Source organism: Bos javanicus, chromosome 2, assembly GCF_032452875.1.
Source record: "Bos javanicus breed banteng chromosome 2, ARS-OSU_banteng_1.0, whole genome shotgun sequence".
Classification (NCBI taxonomy): Eukaryota; Metazoa; Chordata; class Mammalia; order Artiodactyla; family Bovidae; genus Bos; species Bos javanicus.
In genome coordinates this window covers 93,840,191-93,860,434 of record NC_083869.1, presented here as the reverse complement: position 1 = coordinate 93,860,434, position 20,244 = coordinate 93,840,191, and the positions used below count along the sequence as shown (strand labels likewise).

Below are 20,244 nucleotides of genomic sequence, written 5' to 3'. Positions count from 1 at the left end.
CTGTTTGCAGAAACTAAAAAGCACATCTCCAAGTAATCTACTGTGTTCACTGTTCAAATCCCTACACACAGCCTCACAAAGCTGTGAACAGAAGTGAGAGAAAAAAAAAAAAAAAAGCAGTGAAATGAAAGCAAATTTAACAGGAAAAATCATGAGAGAAAGACTGGGGACAAACATCAACAGAGGTAAAATTGTGCATGACACAGCTGTGACTCAGGGAAATATTAATCCTCTGATATCAAGAAACTGTTTGGGGAAGAGACATCAATGATCCCTCATTGCCCCAGGAGCACAAGAAAAGTTCATAGCTGGCCAGGAAGCTTTCCGGTTAATACTTTTTCTATATTTCATCATCCTTATCTTAGAATTTCCCCAAACAGACTTTTTCTGTATGTTTTTAGTTTTCCAGGAAACTAAGAGTGTATGTCCCCCCTTGCTTTACTTCAGTGGTATTAGAAGTTATTCAGACTGAGATCTGTCTGTCTCAGCTATAAAGGAGGACCTACATAATAAGAATAGCCTCCCAGGAGGAGTTAATGAAAATATTTTTTTTTGGGGGGGGGTTATACAGTGAGTAATTTTGCTGTATAGCAGCAATTAGCACAACATTGTAACTCAACTAGACTTCACTTAAAGAAAGAATATATTTGAACAGAGTGCTATGCAGCAGCAATCTATAACTTTTGCGTTATTAAAGAGAAGTAAAAAAAAAAAAAACAAAAGAAAAGAAATAATCTAGAGGTAATCTGTGGTGGTTTCCATGGAGTGATTCCCTAAAAGCCACTAAAACTCCTTTCTCCCTTTGCTTACTGGAAATATGAAACAATATTTCTTAGTACCATGTTGCAACTTCAAAGACTTATAAACACAGGTTTTGACAATGAGAATTTGTTGGGGTCTTTTGGGAAATATTTTCAAAGGGATGAACCTGACTGGCTCATTTCATTGGCCATTTATACCTTTTCTGTACTTTCTTCTTGGAGAGTGGACATAAAGTCTGGAGCTGCAACAGCCATCTGAGAATTATGAGGCAACATGAGAAAAAGACCTAACTATTGGAGAAAAAAAAAAAATGAAAACAGGCTACATTATGAGGGCCAGGACCACCTACATTCTTTAAAAGTTGAGACAAATGTATCAGTTGGGTTTTCTATTGTTTACAGCCAAACAGGATCTGACTGGATCCACTATTGCTATTGACAGCTCTTCTGAGGCCCCTAGAAATTCAGCTACTCCATTCTGTGGACAATGTTGAGCCCAACTTTGAACCAAATGAACATAGGAATAACGGGGTAAGGAAGATAGCATTAGTTCTGATGACAAACTCTGGGACATCTAACGTATGTGTTAGTCGCTCAGTTTCTTTGTGATCCCATGGACTATAGTCCACCAGGCTTCTCTGTCCATGGAATTCTCCAGGCAAGAATACTGGACTGGGAAGCCATTACCTTCTCCAGGGGATCTTCCTGACCCAGGGAGTGGACCTGAGTCTCTCCCATTGCAGGGAGATTTTTTACCATCTGAGTCGCCAGGGAAGCCTAGGAACATCTGATGAGTCATGATATTTAACAGCTGATATAGTAGCTAAATTGTGTAATAAAAGTAGCTAAGTACATTCTTCACTTATGCTGGTGATAAGACTGAGCTAAGAGAATCTTAACTGTTTTCTAGTTTTTTGTCTTTTCTCCTCACACTCTTAATAACTGCTTCTACTTTTTGTTTTTGATGACTGAAACATGCCAGCAGGAGTTCGGACTGAAATTAGGAATTAACCATTGACCACGTGACTATGGAATTTAACAGTTTTCCAAATCTATGACTTTGAAGAGTCAATAGCCAGATATAATCAACAACCCTCCTAAATAGTTATATTTAATTCAATAAACTTGTTGATATATAGCCCAATAATGTAAAATACAGTTCAAAATTATTATACAGTAAAAATTACTGTATAATACTATATTATACAGTAATATAGTATAATAACATTCCTAAATATAGTCAACATTTATTGTACCAGGCACTGGGATAATTTCATCTAATTCACAATGAATAGGAAACAGTGTATACCTTTGTTTCCATTTACAGTGAGGAAAATGAGTCTTTGAAAAATTAACATATTTGAAACAAGGTGCTAGAAAGACCAATCCATAGCCTTAGGTCTTTGCCAAATTGAATGCATATGCATTTTCATATGATTTTTTATAATATCCTATACATCAGTTCAGTTCAGTCGCTCAGTCGTATCCGACTCTTTGTGACCCCATGAATCGAAGCACGCCAGGCCTCCCTGTCCATCACCAACCCCCGGAGTTCACTCAGACTCACATCCATTGAGTCAGTGATGCCATCCAGCCATCTCATCCTCTGTCGTCCCCTTCTCCTCCTGCCCCCAATCCCTCCCAGCATCAGAGTCTTTTCCAATGAGTCAACTCTTCGCATGAGGTGGCCAAAGTACTGGAGTTTCAGCTTTAGCATCATTCCTTCCAAAGAAATCCCAGGACTGATCTCCTTTAGGATGGACTGGTTGGATCTCCTTGCAGTCCAAGGGACTCTCAAGAGTCTTCTCCAACACCACAGTTCAAAAGCATAAATTCTTTGGCGCTCAGCTTTCTTCACAGTGCAACTCTGACATCCATACATGACCACAGGAAAAACCATAGTCTTGACTAGATGGACCTTTGTTGGCAAAGTGATTGTCTCTGCTTTTCAATATGCTATCTAGGTTGGTCATAACTTTTCTTCCAAGGAGTAAGCGTCTTTTAATTTCATGACTGCATTCACCATCTGCAGTGATTTTGGAGCCAAAAAAAATAAAGTCTGACACTGTTTCCACTGTTTCCCCATCTATTTCCCATGAAGTGATGGGACCAGATGCCATGATCTTCGTTTTCTGAATGTTGAGCTTTAAGCCAACTTTTTCACTCTCCACTTTCACTTTCATCGAGAGGCTTTTGAGTTCCTCTTCACTTTCTGCCATAAGGGTGGTGTCATCTGCATATCTGAGGTTATTGATATTTCTCCCAGCAATCTTGATTCCAGCTTGTGCTTCTTCCAGTCCAGCGTTTCTCATGATGTACTCTGCATAGAAGTTAAATAAGCAGGGTAACAATATACAGCCTTGACGTACTCCTTTTCCTATTTGGAAACAGTCTGTTGTTTCATGTCCAGTTCTAAATGTTGCTTCCTGACCTGCATATAGGTTTCTCAAGAGGCAGGTCAAGTGGTCTAGTATTCCCATCTCTATAAAAGGAGTGTTAGTCACTCAGTCATGTCCAACTCTTTGTGACCCCATAAACTGGGGTCACAACTGGAGCCTGCCAGGCTCCTGTGCCCACAGAATTTTCCAGGCAAGAATACTGGAGTGGGTTGCCATTCCCTTCTCCAAGGGATCTTCCTGACCCAGGGATTGAACCTGAGTCTCCTACATTGCAGGTAGATGCTTAACCATCTGAGCCACCAGGGAAGACCCTAATAGAATATGTACTGTGCTTGTGCTATGCTTAGTCGCTCAGTTGTGTCCAACTCTTTGTTACTCCATGGACTGCAGCCAGGCTTCTCTGTCCATGGTGATTCTCCAGACAAGAATATTGGAGTGGGTTGCCATGCCCTCCTCCAGGGCATCTTCCCAACTCAGGGATTGAACCCAAGTTTCTCACATTGCAGGTGGATTCTTTACCATCTGAGTCACCAGAGAAGCTAATATAATTATTTATTTATGAGACAGCTTCAGCTTTTAGACTTAGTTTCTTTAGGGCAAAGATAGTCTCTAAACTTCTTTGTATGACCTATAGAATACAACAGATGCTCAATACAATTTCATACAGAAATTGATGAAGATCTGCTGGGGAATCAAGGTCATTTACCTGGAATATTGAGGAACTGTGCATTGTTTGTCAATTTAATTTCACAGCTGCAATATTATCCGTCAATAAATACGTATTTAACAAATAGATATTAAGTACCTGGTTCATGTATGAACTGTGAAGAAAGCTGAGCGCCAAAGAATTGATGCTTTTGAACTGTGGTGTTGGAGAAGACTCTTGAGAGTCCCTTGGACTGCAAGGAGATCCAACCAGTCCATCCTAAAGGAGATCAGTCCTGGGTGTTCTTTGGAAGGAATGATGCTAAAGCTGAAACTCCAGTACTTTGGCCACCTCATGCGAAGAGTTGACTCATTGGAAAAGACTCTGATGCTGGGAAGGATTGGGGGCAGAAGGAGATGGGGATGACAGAGGATGAGATAGCTGGATGGCATCACTGACTCGATGGATGTGAGTCTGAGTGAACTCCGGGGGTTGGTGATGGACAGGGAGGCCTGGCGTGCTTCGATTCATGGGGTCACAAAGAGTCGGATATGACTGAGCGACTGAACTGAACTGATCACGTGGACCACAGAAAATTTTCTATTGCATAATTAAGTCTAAATGGACACTAACCTGGAAGAGGAAAAAATTTGTCTCTAGGATTTACCAAGAACAATTAATTTCCTTTCTTGTCAGGGCTACTAGATTGGTAAATCAAGGGTTCTTGCAAAAACAGTGTACATTAGTATCAGTAAGATATCTGACAGTCTTCCATGATGTTCATGGATGGACCAAGAATGCACACCAGATAAACAGTAGACTGGATTAATAGTTAACTGAACATATGAAAGAGCATTGATTAATGGAGGTCTCAGGTGATGACTTGCAGGGATTATACTTGACATTGATCAATGATCCTATCAATGACATACAGGAGTCCACACTGATTAAATATGAGAATAGTATAAACCTAGCAAGGCTAGCTAATATACTGGAGGAAAAAATCAATACTTTAAAATATCTTTATTGGCTACAAAAATTGGTCAACCCAACAAGCAAATATTTAACTTGGTGCAATATAAGCCAATAATGACAGCTAATAAAAAAAGTTTAGGCTGCATTAACAAGTGTAAAGGACTAAGACCAAAGGATCTAAGAGTCCCAAAGATTTCTGTGTTTTCCTGGCCGTATCTGAAACACAGTACCCAACTGTGCATGGCATCCTCAACAGAGGGCAGTTGGCAGTTATAAGTTCAGGAGACTTGAGTGTAGGCAGAATATGGCTACTAAGAAGGCTAAAGGTGTGCATTAGAAGACTAAAATAGCCAAAGGAGTTTATATTGAAGAAATGACTATACTTTTCAAGGTTATGTGCTTGTGTTCTTCATCCTTGTAAAGCCAGCTCTGAGCACAGAGCCTGCCTCATGTTTTGAGTTCAATAAATATTTGTGAATGAAGGTGATAGCAGCCATGTCAAAGATCTGAAGGGCTAAAAGTGAGGTTTAGATGCTGTGTCTAGGTAGGTTATCTTACCTCTGGTCTCTGCTAAACAACTGTCTCCTAGTTGTAAGCTAAGGTTTTTTGGCTGCTTTTTATTTTCTCCCGTCTTCAGTGCTACTCTCTTAATCCAGACTCTTGCCATCTCTCACTACTGTAATCATATCTTAATTTGTCTAACCATCTAACCATCTTCCTGTTTGTCTGCCACCAAACTGGCAGAGCTATTTCCTCCAAATACAGATCTATTAGCTCATTCTCCAGTTATGGCATTTTGATGGTTCCCATTGTACACAGGATTCCCACTACCCACATACTACTGCTCATTCTTCTGTAGCCCAGGGAAGGCAGCACTTTTCAAGCATAACCTCAGAACCCTTCTTACCATAGATCTGCAGACAGCTACTACCAATCATAAGGTGTGAATACAGGATGGAACCTATTCATGCACGGCCTGGCTCCAATCTGCTTTCCAGATTCATCTTCTGTCATTTTCCTTCCCATCCACTCTCCATGTTCTGAGCTTCCCTAAAGTGCCCTGTTCTTTCCGGTCACTTCACCCCTGTGCATGCTAACTTGTCTATAAGGAAAACAATCTTTCTTCTGTATCTGATCAATTTGTATGAATCTTTCCAGAACCAGTTCAGATATTATTTCCTTTTGGAGACCTTTCCTGAGCAGCAGAGTTAGAAAAGTGTCTTTTTCTTCTGTTTATGTTAAATTGTAATTATCTATTTCTATATGTGTCGATCTCCTCCCTAGAATATAATTTTCTCTGGAATGGAACCACCTCTTAGTCATCGTTGTAACATTCCTAGAGCTTGAAACAGTAGCTAGAACACAAATACTCACTGAGTGACTGAAAGACTGGATAGATGACTAAATGAATGACCGGTCTCTAACTGTAAATAAGATAGGGTTAGAGCTCAGAGTTCCTGCTTATGAGCACTATTGCCACAGCAACTTTCTTAGACTTACTAGGACCCAGGCATGTTGGAGAGTTCAGAATTTCATTGATAAAAACAAGTAATAATGATGATGATGATAGCTAACATTATTGAATGCTTATTATGTGCTGAGGCAAAAACTGCTTAAGATTTAAAGAACAAGGAGCAGAACAAATCTTAAATATGGTTAAAGATAAGAAGAGAATAAAGATCATTCTGAGCATAGTTACACTTTGATATGCTACCCCAAAATATGACAACTGTCTAAAACTACACCTAAAGAACTTTAGATCATTTATTAATACAGAGAGGTTACAGCCAAAGGAAAGAATATTCTTTACACATGTCTGGGCTATGCAGTAATAATAAAAAAAAAAAATATATATATATATATATATATATATATATTTTTTTTTCCTAATATCATTCTATAGTGGCTACAGTTACAATTATCCTAAGAAATTTCTGTCCAGGTCAAATCTACATGGGTGAAAATTAGTATCAGGTAGAGTCTCCCAGTGTTCCAAAGAATAGCCATATGATCTAGAAAGAAAAATAAGCCTTCGGTGACAAAATTTGAGTAGAAGTGCTAACTGTGTATGCTCCTCTTAGAAACTTACAAGGTATGTTAGTTATTGTGGATAAGAAGACAGAAGTAAGAAAACCTATTCAATATGGCTTAACCCAGACCTTTTCACATGCATTTGAACAATAAATTTTTTTAATTAGAATGCTTAGTATTTATTTTCATGGAATTAGAATCAGAAACATTGGCTTTGGAGGTTCATAGAAACAGTTCTGCACTGGAATTCTAGCAGAGGGCACTTGTCAATGGGTTTGCAATGAAGACCTATCTGATTCAGAGAAGGTAAGATTGGCTTTTGTCTGGGCCAGAAGAGACTCATGCTTGGTACCATCATTTATGTGATAAAAATTCAACCCTTTATAAAGGCTTGGGAGAAAAAGACCAGCTCTTAATCAGTCCTTTGAATTAACAGTTTTGTTATGGCTGTCTCACACCCTCTCACACAGTCACAGGAATTTATATTTTCATTTTATCCCAAAGAAAGACTTGACCATCTTTCTTTAATACTATCAACCTGGAAGCTTGACAGTAAGGATTAAAAATTGCTCCTTCCTTCCCACTTGGTTATTGGAAAGGCTCTGAAAGGTAATCAGTCTTGTGAAGCTGCACTTTACAGTCTGCATAAAAACACCATGATTTTCCTTCCTCTCCCCAACCTAATTGAAAGTGCATAATATCACCCAGCTGGGGAAATGTAAACGGTAAACATATACAATATATCATGCTATCACACAAAAGCTGGTTACTAATAGGGACTGGGTGGTTGTCAGGACCAAAGGGAATCTGGAAAACAAGTCTTTTTTTTTTCATCTAGAATGAGAGTTCTTTGTGCTTGCCACCCAGCCACCCCCCTCCCCCACCACACACATACCTCCTCCCTCCAGACTTCAAGTTACAGCAGATTAAACCAAGGTCAGTCAACTCATTCCTTGTGTGTGTAATTCCAAGGGTCACCTAACAATGTATATTGACTAACACTCTCTTATACCAGCCTTTCAAGAAATGAGGCATTTTGCTTCTGGCAGGAGGTGGGGTTGGAATCATCCTGCTCCCTACCTACTTTGATTGTACTGACAGATGGTCCTATTATCTCTTTCCTCAGCTGCTAAACCTTAAGATCCTTGGCCTTGTCACCTCTTATCTTCCTCTACTTCATCAAACTCCTTTTGCGAAGATTATCTCCTTTTCTACCTCTGATCACCCAGGAATATCTATACAGGATCACACATGCCTTCAGTAGAAAATCTCAATCTTTTCAAAGTCTTCTGCAATTCAGAGGTTATCTACAATTACACCGACTTAGAAATCAACACTTTCTTCTCTGACCCCTCACCTTCAAGAGTCATGCCATCTTCTAGAATCCGTCTTTTATAGTAGGACTCTTAGGAGAAAGGATAACATGCCTTCAAAGTTTTCATCGCTAGTTCTCTGTTATAGCATTCCTTCAAAAATTGCTCCCTGTTGCCTCATGAACTCAACTACTGCTATTCATTCATGCCACCTTATAACTGGCAATTGTTTTATTTTTGATGGCTGATACCCTATGGGTAGGTCAAAGCATAGCACTTGTCAAGGGTACTATGTCATTTCAGTTTTAATAGGTTGAAGGATATATTTTTATCTGCTTTAGCAGTGGAGATGATTTGAAACTTACTGAATTAAAACCACATTCATCTTTCAATAAGTTACATTACCTGTCAGCTGGCACTGGTGGATGGTATGGCTTGTTGACCTTGGCATAGAGACTCTCCAAGTGGTCTCTCTCTGGAGACAGTGGACGGCCATCTCGAGGGTAGCCCAGTGGTCCAGCCCGAGGTGGAGATGGAGACCTGTAGACATTTGCTGATGTACATGGTTCCCGGAAGTGGTTCACTCTGGCATAGTTGGGGTCCACTTCATCATCGTCCATATCATGCAGTGATCCAATTGCACCAGTAGCATAATCAATAAGACTTCTTGCCTGCTTTTCCCTTAGCTCCTGATGTTTTGCTCCAATCCTAAAAAATGTAGAACAAGATATATGTGAGTTTAAATGCTTACACAATGATAGACTCTCCTGAATCCATGTTAATTACTTCTTGTCAGTTATTTAACTGCCACTTTTCTGGATACTGAAGATCACATCATGCAGAAATGCTAATAGCAAACTCCACAGGATTCATTTTACATTTCTGACTTTTATTTGTTACATATGCTTCCCTAGTGGCTCTGACGATAAAGAATTGGCCTGCAATGTGGGAGATTCAGGTTCAATTCCTGGGTTGGGAACGTCCCCTGGCGAAGGGAATGGCAACCCATTTCAGTATTCTTCACTGGAAAATCTCATGGACAGAGAAGCCTGGCTGGCTACAATCCATGAGTTCACAAGGAGTCAGACACGACTGAATGACTAACATTTTATTTGTTACAGTGTCTCCTGGAAAAGGCAATGGCAACCCACTCCAGTATTTTTGCCTGGGAAATCCCACGGACACAGGAGCTGGTGGATTGCAGTCCATGGGGTTGCAAAAGAGTTGGACACGACTTAACAACTAAACAACACCACCTTTACTTTTATAGCAATGCTATAGTTATTTAAACATTTGTCTGTTGATGACTAGGCTGATTGCAGAGTCAGAGGCTGATTTTTATTAACATTCTTCTCTATAAATGGGCTGTGTTCATGGGAACAGTCCATCTTTGGTGTAATATTCTAGAAGCCTACCTTGGGAAAGGGATGCATGTCAAAGAGCCCATCAGAATCTTATACTTTGTCTGTGACTTTCTTATTTGGTGCCTTTGATTTTTAGTGTATTCTTCTAAAGAAAAGCGCTTGCAAAAATTGATTTAACTATGAAAAAGAAATACAGAGGCTTTCTGGTCACTAAAAGCAGTGGTATCAGAGATAATTTATAAGAGACTCTAAGTTTTTGGTTACACAAATGGGGATCATTGTGTTTCATTATACAGAGACTAGGGACAGAGTAAAATAGTGAAATTAATAGGCTCCTGACAGAGACGAATTGGCACATATAAGTGAATTAAACACCATTACTGGCAGAACTCCACAGCACTAAAGCCTTTAGTGATATTACAAAATGCTACTGCTAATCAGTGTACCGTGTAGACTACCGGGAATGAGAGCAGTAAAATACAGCTCAGTGTATTCCAAACCCATCTGAATTTTGAAAATTTGACATTTAATCTGGAAAGTGTCAGATTGGATCTCCTAAATTCACAGTTACATGTTAAAATGGACAAGTCACTGTGGCATCTTAGTGGATGACGGTGATATGATGGTGTCAGGAGGTGTTCTCCACTAAAGGGGAAAGAATGCAACCTCATATCGCTGGGCAAATAAGGTGCATTGAGTACAGGAGGAGAAAAGTAAGACAATGCTGGCCCAGGAGGTGAAAGAAGGGCTCAAGAAAGGATGGGGATAAATCTGAAGACCTGGGCTCAGAGAATATGAAAGGATTGTGGGCTAAAAGTGAAAGATCTATATCTGCATAGAAATATATATTGAATGCCTACATGAGTGAAAAAATAAAAACTGAATTCCCTATCTTTTCCTCTTCAAATAAAAACAGCTGTTTTTGCACACAGCAGCTAGTTTTATTTTACAGAACATCAAACTCTTTGTAAAAATCTTTAAAAGCCATGATCTTTCAAGGTATTTTCCTTTTGGTAGAATGGTTCCCCCCCCCCCTTTGAGTAAAGAGGAGGAAGAAAAGATAAAAATATGAAGAAGAAGGTATAGGACATAAAAACAGTATCGTCAAGTCACAACAGATGAAAATAAATGTCACGATATATTATTGCATATCTCTTTTGACTAGGTCAAATTATGTACCCTACACATAAGTAATGAGACGAATTTATATTTTGTGCAAAGGGGAGCTTGAATCTCCAAGGGATGTTGAATGAAGATGAAAGGAAGATTACACAGTAGGATACCCGTTAAGAGGCCCTGCCTATCCTCTTTCAATGCATGTTAGTCCCAGATTCACGGATGTTTGTTTTGAATAATTTTTGATGAAGAAGATAACATGCCCCATTCTGTAACAAAACAATCTTTCTAGGGATGGTGCAGACTGGATTATCAGGATGCTTGCTGCACTGTGATGGCAGGGACGGATATCCATTGCAAATAGAGCATAGGACATCAATAAAGTTGCGGGGGCGGGGGGGTGGGGTTGTGTGGTTGCTATTCCGCCTAAGTGGGAGACTTTCTAGATAAATCACTCAGTGGAAAGATGAACATCTCATGGTTGCCACACGGGGCTACACTTATGCATTAATGAAAGAGGAAAACACCAAGCTTGATTTTTCAAAGAATCATAGAAACAGAACACAAGACTCTGTATTCCTTATTTTATCACTCTCTTTCTCAGAGGTTTTCTCATTAATTAAGCTTGCTGAGTATGTAAAGATTCTCAGATGAAAAGTACTCCATATATGCAAAGCAGTATTTTATCTTGTACTTTTCTTTCTAAAACAAAACGAAATTTCTCCTTGATCTTTTCTGTGCCACTGAGTGCTTCAGTAACTAATTTCATATTAATCACTCAGTAGGTGAAACAGTAATTTCTCTGAACCGCCATTATTATGCCATATATCAGGATCTCTCCATGTGGGGGAGGACAAGGCAATCTCTGAAAAGGGGTATGCTGCTGCTGCTAAGTCACTTCAGTTGTGTCTGACTCTGTGCGACCCCATAGACAGCAGCCCATCAGGCTCCCCCGTCCCTGGGATTCTCCAAGCAAGAACACTGGAGTGGGTTGCCATTTCCTTCTCCAATGCATGAAAGTGAAAAGTGAAAAGTGAAAGGGAAGTTGTTCAGTCGTGTCTGACTCTTAGTGACCCCATGGACTGCAGCCCACCAGGCTCTTCCATCCATGGGATTTTCCAGGTAAGAGTACTGGAGTGGGGTGCCATTATATGGAAGCAGAAAAGACTCTCTCCAGAGAGAAATGTCAAGGAAATAGATCTTCTTTTTTTGGTTGTTCTGACCTCCCTCTGTCCCAATTCAGTGTGAGAATTCTAATTGTTTATAGTCATTTCCACATAGACGTCTCTTTACCACTGGGAACTCAACCTGTTAAAATATCTATTTTTCAGAATAGTCCTGGATAGTACTCCCTTTTTATTGGATGGTACCACCAGCTTCCTCATTCTTCCCAGCACACTGCCTTTGAATTGTGTCAGTCTCCTGCCTCTCTTTTCCCCTACAAAAACATTTGTTTCTTTTTTTCCATTCTAACTCTTGGATAGCCTATTTTATTTCCATTTCTATAGCCATAGAGTAGTGTCCAGCCTTTATATTGCCTGGTCTGCACCATCCAGCATGGTAGGCATTAACTGTATGAGGCTACATAAATTTAAACTGGAATTAATTACAATTTTTGAATATTTAAAATTCAGTTTCTCAGTTTCATAAGCCACATTGCAAGTACTCAACAGCTAAATGAGCTCAGGACTTCTATATTGGACAGTCCAAACGGAGGCTAATTCTAACACTGCAAGTTCTATTAGGTTGTGCTGGCGGGATTATGCTAAGATTTTTTTGTATGTCACCACATCCCAATTTATACCTTAAAAGGTACTACAATAATCTTCTTCAAAGAGTATTTCTATTGCATCACTGTCAGATCAAGGTTTTCTAAAAAAAAAGAATGTGACAAATGATGGAGCAAGAGTGTGGTTATTCCACTTTGTTCCTTGAATTCTAAATGAATGAATGATTGAGAAATTGAGAAGAAATTCCATCTACCATAGAATTAGGATATAGTCATAGTTTCAAACCATGTAATAAAATTTGAACTCCATCCAAAACAGGTAGTATGTCAAGAGTCCATATATAGCTTCATCTCTAGCAGGGTAGACATTTTACTGAAAATAAGAGAAAGAGACCAGAGAATTACAGACAAACTTTTGATTAAAAAAGAGAGTTTAAAGACAGGGGTATGATGCTGGAATTGTAGGGTAAATCTTTGTGAGGTTCCAACTTGAAAGTGGAGGAGAGAGAGAGCTAAAAGAGAGAAATTTCCACTGAGAGAGAAATTTCCTTCTACTTTGAAGAAACTTCATAGAGGTAAATGAAGAGAAGAGAAAGGAACATCAGTCCACTCTGTAGCTGATAAGGCAGGATGACCAGAGCAAGATAAACAAAGACAAACTTAGCAAAATAAAACCTTAAATCATCTAAGAGACTTCACTGTTGTTGTTATTCAGTTGCTAAGGCATGTCCAGCTGTTTGCAACCCCACGGACTGCAACACACCAGGCTCCTCTGTCCTCCACCACCTTCCAGAGTTTGCTCAAATTCGTGTCCACTGAGTTGGTGATGCTATGTAACCATCTCATCCTCTGCTACCCTCTTCTACTTTTGCCTTCAGTCCTTCCCAGCATCAGGGTCCAGGCTGATCTCTTGCTACAGCGATCTGCTCTCCCAAAATGTCGGGTCATGGAAAAGCTGTCAAGGTAGTGCACTCAGACCAGGCCTGAAGACATTTTGAGAGAATATATGGAACTGAAGTGGCTGGTAACCTTAGCTCATTATGCCTTGTCATATAACACTATATTTTAGTATAGATTAAAAAAATTTAAATACCATAAAACATTAAATTAACTTAATGGATCACAATAAGTATTTAAAAAATTAAATATAGTAAAAGAAAATATTAGAGGTTATGCATGCAGTAAGCGTAAGTATAGTGTCAAGAGAAAAACCAAGTCATCTAAAAATCCAGGCAAATTCAAGCTGTCCTTGAACATGAATAAAGAAAAAAGAAACATCTCAGAAAACATTCCAAAAAACATTTCGGAAAAGAATGCAACACTTGTTGATCCATCTTGAAAAATTACTTAATAATGAAAAGCATCCAGCCAAGAACTAAATTCAAATTAAGAATTCAGCCCAGCAAAGCTGGGGAATGACAGACATGGAGGTGAGAAAAACATTCATTTAAATAGAAAATGAAGGCTAAACATTTATTTGTAGGACAAATCATTATAGAAAAATGTAAATATTATAAACTCTGCTAATATAAAAGTAGTATCATTATACTAATAAGTAGGTGATTTAGGGGAAAGTATTAATACTCAATGTACTTACTTCCCCATTTTTCTAAGGAAAGCATCAGCAGTTACCACTTAACGTTAATAAGTATATGAAATACAATAACAAAAACAAAATAAAACAAATTATCAGCAGAAGAGAAATACAAAAAACAAAAGCCCAATAATAGAGTGGAAAATAGAAAACAAAGGAACCAGTAAAAAAGAGAGTAAGAAAATAGGATAAAATTTATGCTATGACAGTAAGTGAAAATGGAATAAATTTCGTTATTATAACTAAAGGATTGTCGCTCAGATCATGAACTCCTTATTGCCAAATTCAGACTTAAATTGAAGAAAGTAGGGAAAAACACTAGACCATTCAGGTATGACGTAAATCAAATCCCTTACGATTATACGGTAGAAGTGCGAAATAGATTTAAGGGACTAGATCTCATAGACAGAGTGCCTGATGAACTATGAACAGAGGTTCGTGACATTATACAGGAGATAGGGATCAAGACCCCTAAAAACGAAATGCAAAAAACCTTAATAGCTGTCTGGGGAGGTCTTACAAATCGCTATGAAAAGAAGAGAATCGAAAAGCAAAGGAGCAAAGGAAAGATACACCCATTTGAATGAAGAGTCTCAAAGAATAGCAAGGAGAGATAAGAAAGCCTTACTCAGTGATCAGTGCAAAGAAATAGAGGAAAACAATAGAATGGGAAAGACTAGAGATCTCTAGAGATACCAAGGGAACACTTCATGCAAAGATGGGCTCAATAAAAGACAGAAATGGTATGGACCTAACAGAAGCAGAAGATACTAAGAAGAAGTGGCAAGAATACACAGAAGAACTATACAAAAAGATCTTCACAACCCAGATGATCAGGATGGTGTGATCACTCACCTAGAACCAGACATCCTGGAATGTGAAGTCAATTAGGCCTTAGGAAGCATCATTACGAACAAAGCTAGTGAGGGTGATGGAATTCCAGTTGAGCTATTTCAAATCCTAAAAGATGATGTCATGAAAGTGCTGCAATTTGGAAAACTATATGCTAGCAAATTTGGAAAACACAGCAGTGGCCACAGGACTGGAAAAGGTCAGTTTTCATTCCAATCCCAAAGAAAGGCAATGCCAAAGAATGCTCAAACTACCACACAATTGAACTAATTTCACATGCTAGTAAAGTAATGCTCAAAATTCTCCAAGCCAGGCTTCAACAATACATGAACTGTAAACTTCCAGATGTTCAAGCTGGTTTTAGATAAGGCAGAGGAAGCAGAGATCAAACTGCCAACATCCACTGGATCATTGAAAAAGTAAGAGAGTTCCAGAAAAACATCTATTTGTGCTTTACTGACTATGCCAAAGCCTTTGACTGTGTGGATCACAACAAACTATGGAAAATTCTGAAAGAGATGGGAATACCAGACCACCTGACCTGCCTCTTGAGAAACCTGTATGCAGGTCAGGAAGCAAGAGTTAGAACTGGCATGGAACAACAGATTGGTTCCAAATAGGAAAAGGAGTATGTCAAGGTTGTATATTGTCACCCTGCTTATTTAACTTATATGCAGAGTACATCATGCAAAATGTCGGGCTTGATGAAGCACAACCTGGAATCAAGATTGCTGGGAGAAATATCAATAACCTCAGATATGCAGATGACACCACCCTTATGGCAGAAAGTGAAGAGGAACTAAAAAGCCTCTTGATGAGAGTGAAAGAGGAGAGTGAAAAAGTTGGCTTAAAGCTCAACATTCAGAAAACTAAGGTCATGGCATCCGGTCCCATTACTTCATGGGAAATAGATGGGGAAACAGTGAAAGACTTTATTTTCTTGGGCTCCCAAATCACTGCAGATGGTGATTGCAGCCATGAAATGAAAAGACACTTTCTCCTTGGAAGGAAAGTTATGACCAACCTAGACAGCATATTAAAAAGCAGAGATTACTTTGCCAACAAAGGTCCATCTAGTCAAGGCTATGGTTTTTTCAGTAGTCATATACTGATGTGAGAGTTGGACTATAAAAAAAGCTGAACGCTGAAGAATTTATGCTTTTGAACTGTGGTGTTGGAGAACAGTTTTGAAAGTCCCTTGGAATGCAAGGAGATCCAACCAGTCCATCCTAAAGGAGATCAGCCCTGAGTGTTCATTGGAAGGACTGACGCTGAAGCTGCAATTCCAATACTTTGGCCACCTGATGTGAGGAACTGACTCATTTGAAAAGACCGTGATGCTGGGAAAGATTAAAGGCAGGAGGAGGAGGGGATGACAGAGGATGAGATGGTTGGATGGCATCACCAACCTAATGGACATGAGTTTGAGTAAACTCCGGGAGTTGGTGATAGACAGGGAGGCCTGGAGTGCTACTGTCCATGGGGTTGCAAAGAGTTGGACATGACTGAGCGACTGAAAGGATCCCAGATGATCAAAAGGAAAAACACACTGTATGCTACAATAATGATGAAAAATAAGATATAGCTTAAATGTACATTAATAGGGGAAATGAAGTACTCTGCAGTTTAAAGATAAGGTCATACTATTCCTGTATTATAAAGAGATAAAATATAAATATAGGTCTGCTGCTAAGTCATTTCAGTCGTGTCTGACTCTGTGCGACCCCACAGACGGCAGCCCACCAGGCTCTCCCGTCCCTGGGATTCTCCAGGCAAGAACACTGGAGTGGGTTGCCATTTCCTTCTCCAATGCATGAAAGTAAAAAGTGAAAGTGAAGTCACTCAGTCGTGTCCTACCCTCACCGACCCCATGGATTGCAGCCTTCCAGGCTCCTCCGTCCATGGGATTTTCCAGGCAAGAGCATTGGAGTGGGGTGCCATTGCCTTCTCCTAAATATAGGTCTGCTGCTGCTGCCAAGTCGCTTCAGTCCTGTCCGACTCTGTGCGACCCCATGGACTGCAGCCCACCAGGCTTCTCCGTCCATGGGATTCTCCAGGCAAGAACACTAGAGTGGGTTGCCATTAAAATATAGGTCTAGGTATTCATAAATATTTGTATGACACAAAATTATCTTTATACATGCATAGGAAACATTGGAAAGGATACACAAAAAATTCATAAACTGATTGCCCTTGGAGAGTAGAATTAAAGGTATACTATTTGAATTATTATATCATATAATTTTAGGATTTTTAAAAAAATTTAAAATATAAAAAGTCCCTTACAACTACTTACTGACTGTTGTAGTGAACCAAAATTGAAACAGAACTACACAGGTACCATTGGACATTCTTTCTTTCTAAACATGACTTGTGATGACTCCTGCCAACTCAGTTATGATGATAATTTTCTTCAAATTATTGAACATTTGTTTGGTCCCTTGCAAATCAACTGCTTTGGCCTAATGTACCCATTTTCCACTAATCAACTATTTGATTCTAATTTTCTCTAGATTGAAGGCTGAACTCACTCATTTACAGCTCCTCATAGACCTCAATAATTCTCCCCCTCTCCAATTCATGAATCCAGTAAATTCTCTATTTATCTGCAATTGTTATATATTACTTTGTAAAAAACCAAAACAAAATAAAAAATCTTTCATTAATTCATTTCTGGATATTCAGCTTCCATAACTAAACTACAAGCTTCTTGAGTGTCATGTTTTTCTTTCTGCTAATTTTGGCTGATTGATTTATTGACTAATATTGTTGATATTTAACTGTATACCAGAAAGGGAAAAGGAACAATATCAAACTCCTGCTCACTATCAACGAGATATAAACAAGTAATAACAATTTACTGGTAAAACAAAGATGCTGTGTGTACAAAGGGTAAGAGTCAGTTCACCCTAATGATCTCGAGGAAGAATCATGAAGGCAGTGCCACATGAACAGGGCTTTGAAGGAACTTGCTCCAGGAGGACGGAAGATAGATGTAAGTAGTGTGAGGCACTCAGAGAGAAGGCAAGCCAAGAGGCACAGAAACCCATGATTTACTTAACACTGGGGTGTAAGTCTGATGTGGTGGAACACACTGGTTCAAGGTACCCACCTTCAGCTCCCAACAAAAGTAACACATTTAATAAAAATTATTGGCAAATTTCTATTAGGTTTGCATAATGTAAGTTTTGCCTAATAATAAAGTTTTTGGTGAGGAAAATCCTATTACAACTTTTTGTTTGTTTAGCCATTTATTATAAAATAAAAGAAAGATACAGAGATTTATATAAAACAAGTCTATGGATTAAAGAACTGGTATAAAGCAAACATGTTTGTAATGATTACCGAGATCAAGAACTCAACTTTTGCAGGATACTCCAGAAGGTTTCCATGTGTTCCTTCTGTATCACAAGCATGTCTGATTTATATATATCTCCTTTCCTCCACATTAAGAATCCTGCTTCTCAAGATACAGAAAACTCTGGAACTACATATCACATGGTTACAACTTGCTTTACTCTATATTACACATATAATAGTTTTGAGCTAAGAATACCATGAGCACCACCAATATGATTATTAAAAAGAGTTAAACTACTCTTTTTTATAAACGTCTTCTCCTCATCCCTCCATTTGTGTAGTTCTATATCTACATTTTTGAACTATAGAGCTGCTATATGCTATACTTCTATTCAACTCTCATTTAACTTTTAGTTCTATAATTAACTCATTTGTGGTAAAGAATCTGCTTGCCAGTGCAAGAGATGCAAGAGACAGGAGTTTGATACCTGGGTCAGGAAGATCCCCTGGAGTAGGAAATGGCAATGTACTCCAGTATTTTTGCCTGGAAGATTCCATGGGCAGAGAACCCCAGAGGGCTACAGTCCGTGGGGTCACAGAGTCGGACACAATTGAGCACACACACATCAGTGCACAAGTAACTTATTCAGACCACAACTTTATATCCCTGAAGATGCAGTCATGTACTACAGGGGTGCCCGACCTTCAGGATCTAATGCCTAATTATCTGAGGAGGAACTGCTGTATTAACAACTGAAATGAAGTGCACAAGAAATGCAATAGGCTTGAATCATCCTGAAACCATCCCCATGACCCTACTTTGGGGAAATATTATTTTCCACAAAACTGGTCCCTGGTGCCAAAAAGGTTGGGGACCACTGGTTTCCTAAATTCTTCAGGAAGAACTCATGGCATAATGCTTCTTAAGTTGACAACATATATATGAAAGCCAGTTTTACTGGATACAAAATTACTGGCTCTCCTTTCTTCCTTGAGTATTTAAACTAGGAAGTGAAATGCCATTCTCCAGTTTTTGTGACAAAGTGTTGATGGTGAAAAGTTGGATGACAATTTAATTTTAATTGTCATAAATTACTTATAAAACTTGTTATTTTTGCTTATTGGGGCAAATTGTTTGCTTTTCTTTAAAATCTAATAATAACATTCCGAAAACTAAGATCATGGCATCCAGTCCCATCACTTCAGGGCAAATAGATGGGGAAACAGTGGAAAGAGTGGCAGACTTTATTTTCTTGGGCTCCCAAATCACTGCAGATGGTGACTACAGCCATGAAATTAAAAGATACTTGCTCCTTGGAAGGAAAGTTATGATCAACCTAGACAGCATATTAAAAAGCAGAGACATTACTTTGCCAACAAAGGTCTGTCTAGTCAAAGCTATGGTTTTTCCAGTAGACATGTATTGATGTGAGAGTTGGACTATAAAGAAAGCTGAGCACCAAAGAATTGATGCTTTTGAACTGTAGTGTTGGAGAAGATTCTTGAGAGTCCCTTGGACTCCAGGGAGAACAAACCAGTCCATCTTAAAGGAAATCAGTCCTAAATATTCATTGGAAGGAATGATGCTGAACCTGAAACTCTGATACTTTGGCCAGGCGATGTGAAGAGCTAACTCATTTGAAAAGACCCTGCTGCTGGGAAAGATTGAAGGCAGGAGGAGAAGGGGATGATAGAGGATGAGATGGTTGGATGGTATCACTGACTCCTTGGAGTTGCGTTTGAGTAAGCTGTGGCAGTTGTTGATGGACAGGGAAACCTGGCATGCTGCAATCCATGGGGTTGCAAAGAGTTGGACAGGACTTAATGACTGAACTGAACTGAATATTACTAGAAAAATCATTTTGGTTTGATAACTCTTTCAGTATTTTACATATACTTTTAAATTTTATACCAGGTGAGTTTCTTGAATTATAGCTTTTATTGTTAATGTTGTGTGATGCAAATCGAACATAACAAATAAATTGTATTTTTATATACTGAGTGAATAATCAGCAAGTGAGAGTAATAAAACAATACCACTTAAAATGGGATTAAAGACTATTAGGAACTTAAGGATAAATTTAAGAGGAGGTACTGAAAACAATAAAATACCGATGAGAGAAATTAAGGAGGATCTAAATCAATGGAGAGTTTTATCTTGTAT

The 20,244-nt window shown here is 38.9% G+C and overlaps 1 protein-coding gene across 2 annotated transcripts in view; it reads right to left on the bottom strand.

Moving 5' to 3' along the window:
- PARD3B (par-3 family cell polarity regulator beta) overlaps positions 1-20,244 on the bottom strand; it is a 1,151,446-nt gene that overhangs the window by 173,013 nt on the left and 958,189 nt on the right. For both annotated transcript variants that reach the window (XM_061382241.1, XM_061382248.1), the window contains exon 20: positions 8,531-8,833. In XM_061382241.1, coding sequence (XP_061238225.1) covers positions 8,531-8,833 — 303 coding nt within the window. The remainder of the gene's footprint in view (positions 1-8,530; positions 8,834-20,244) is intronic.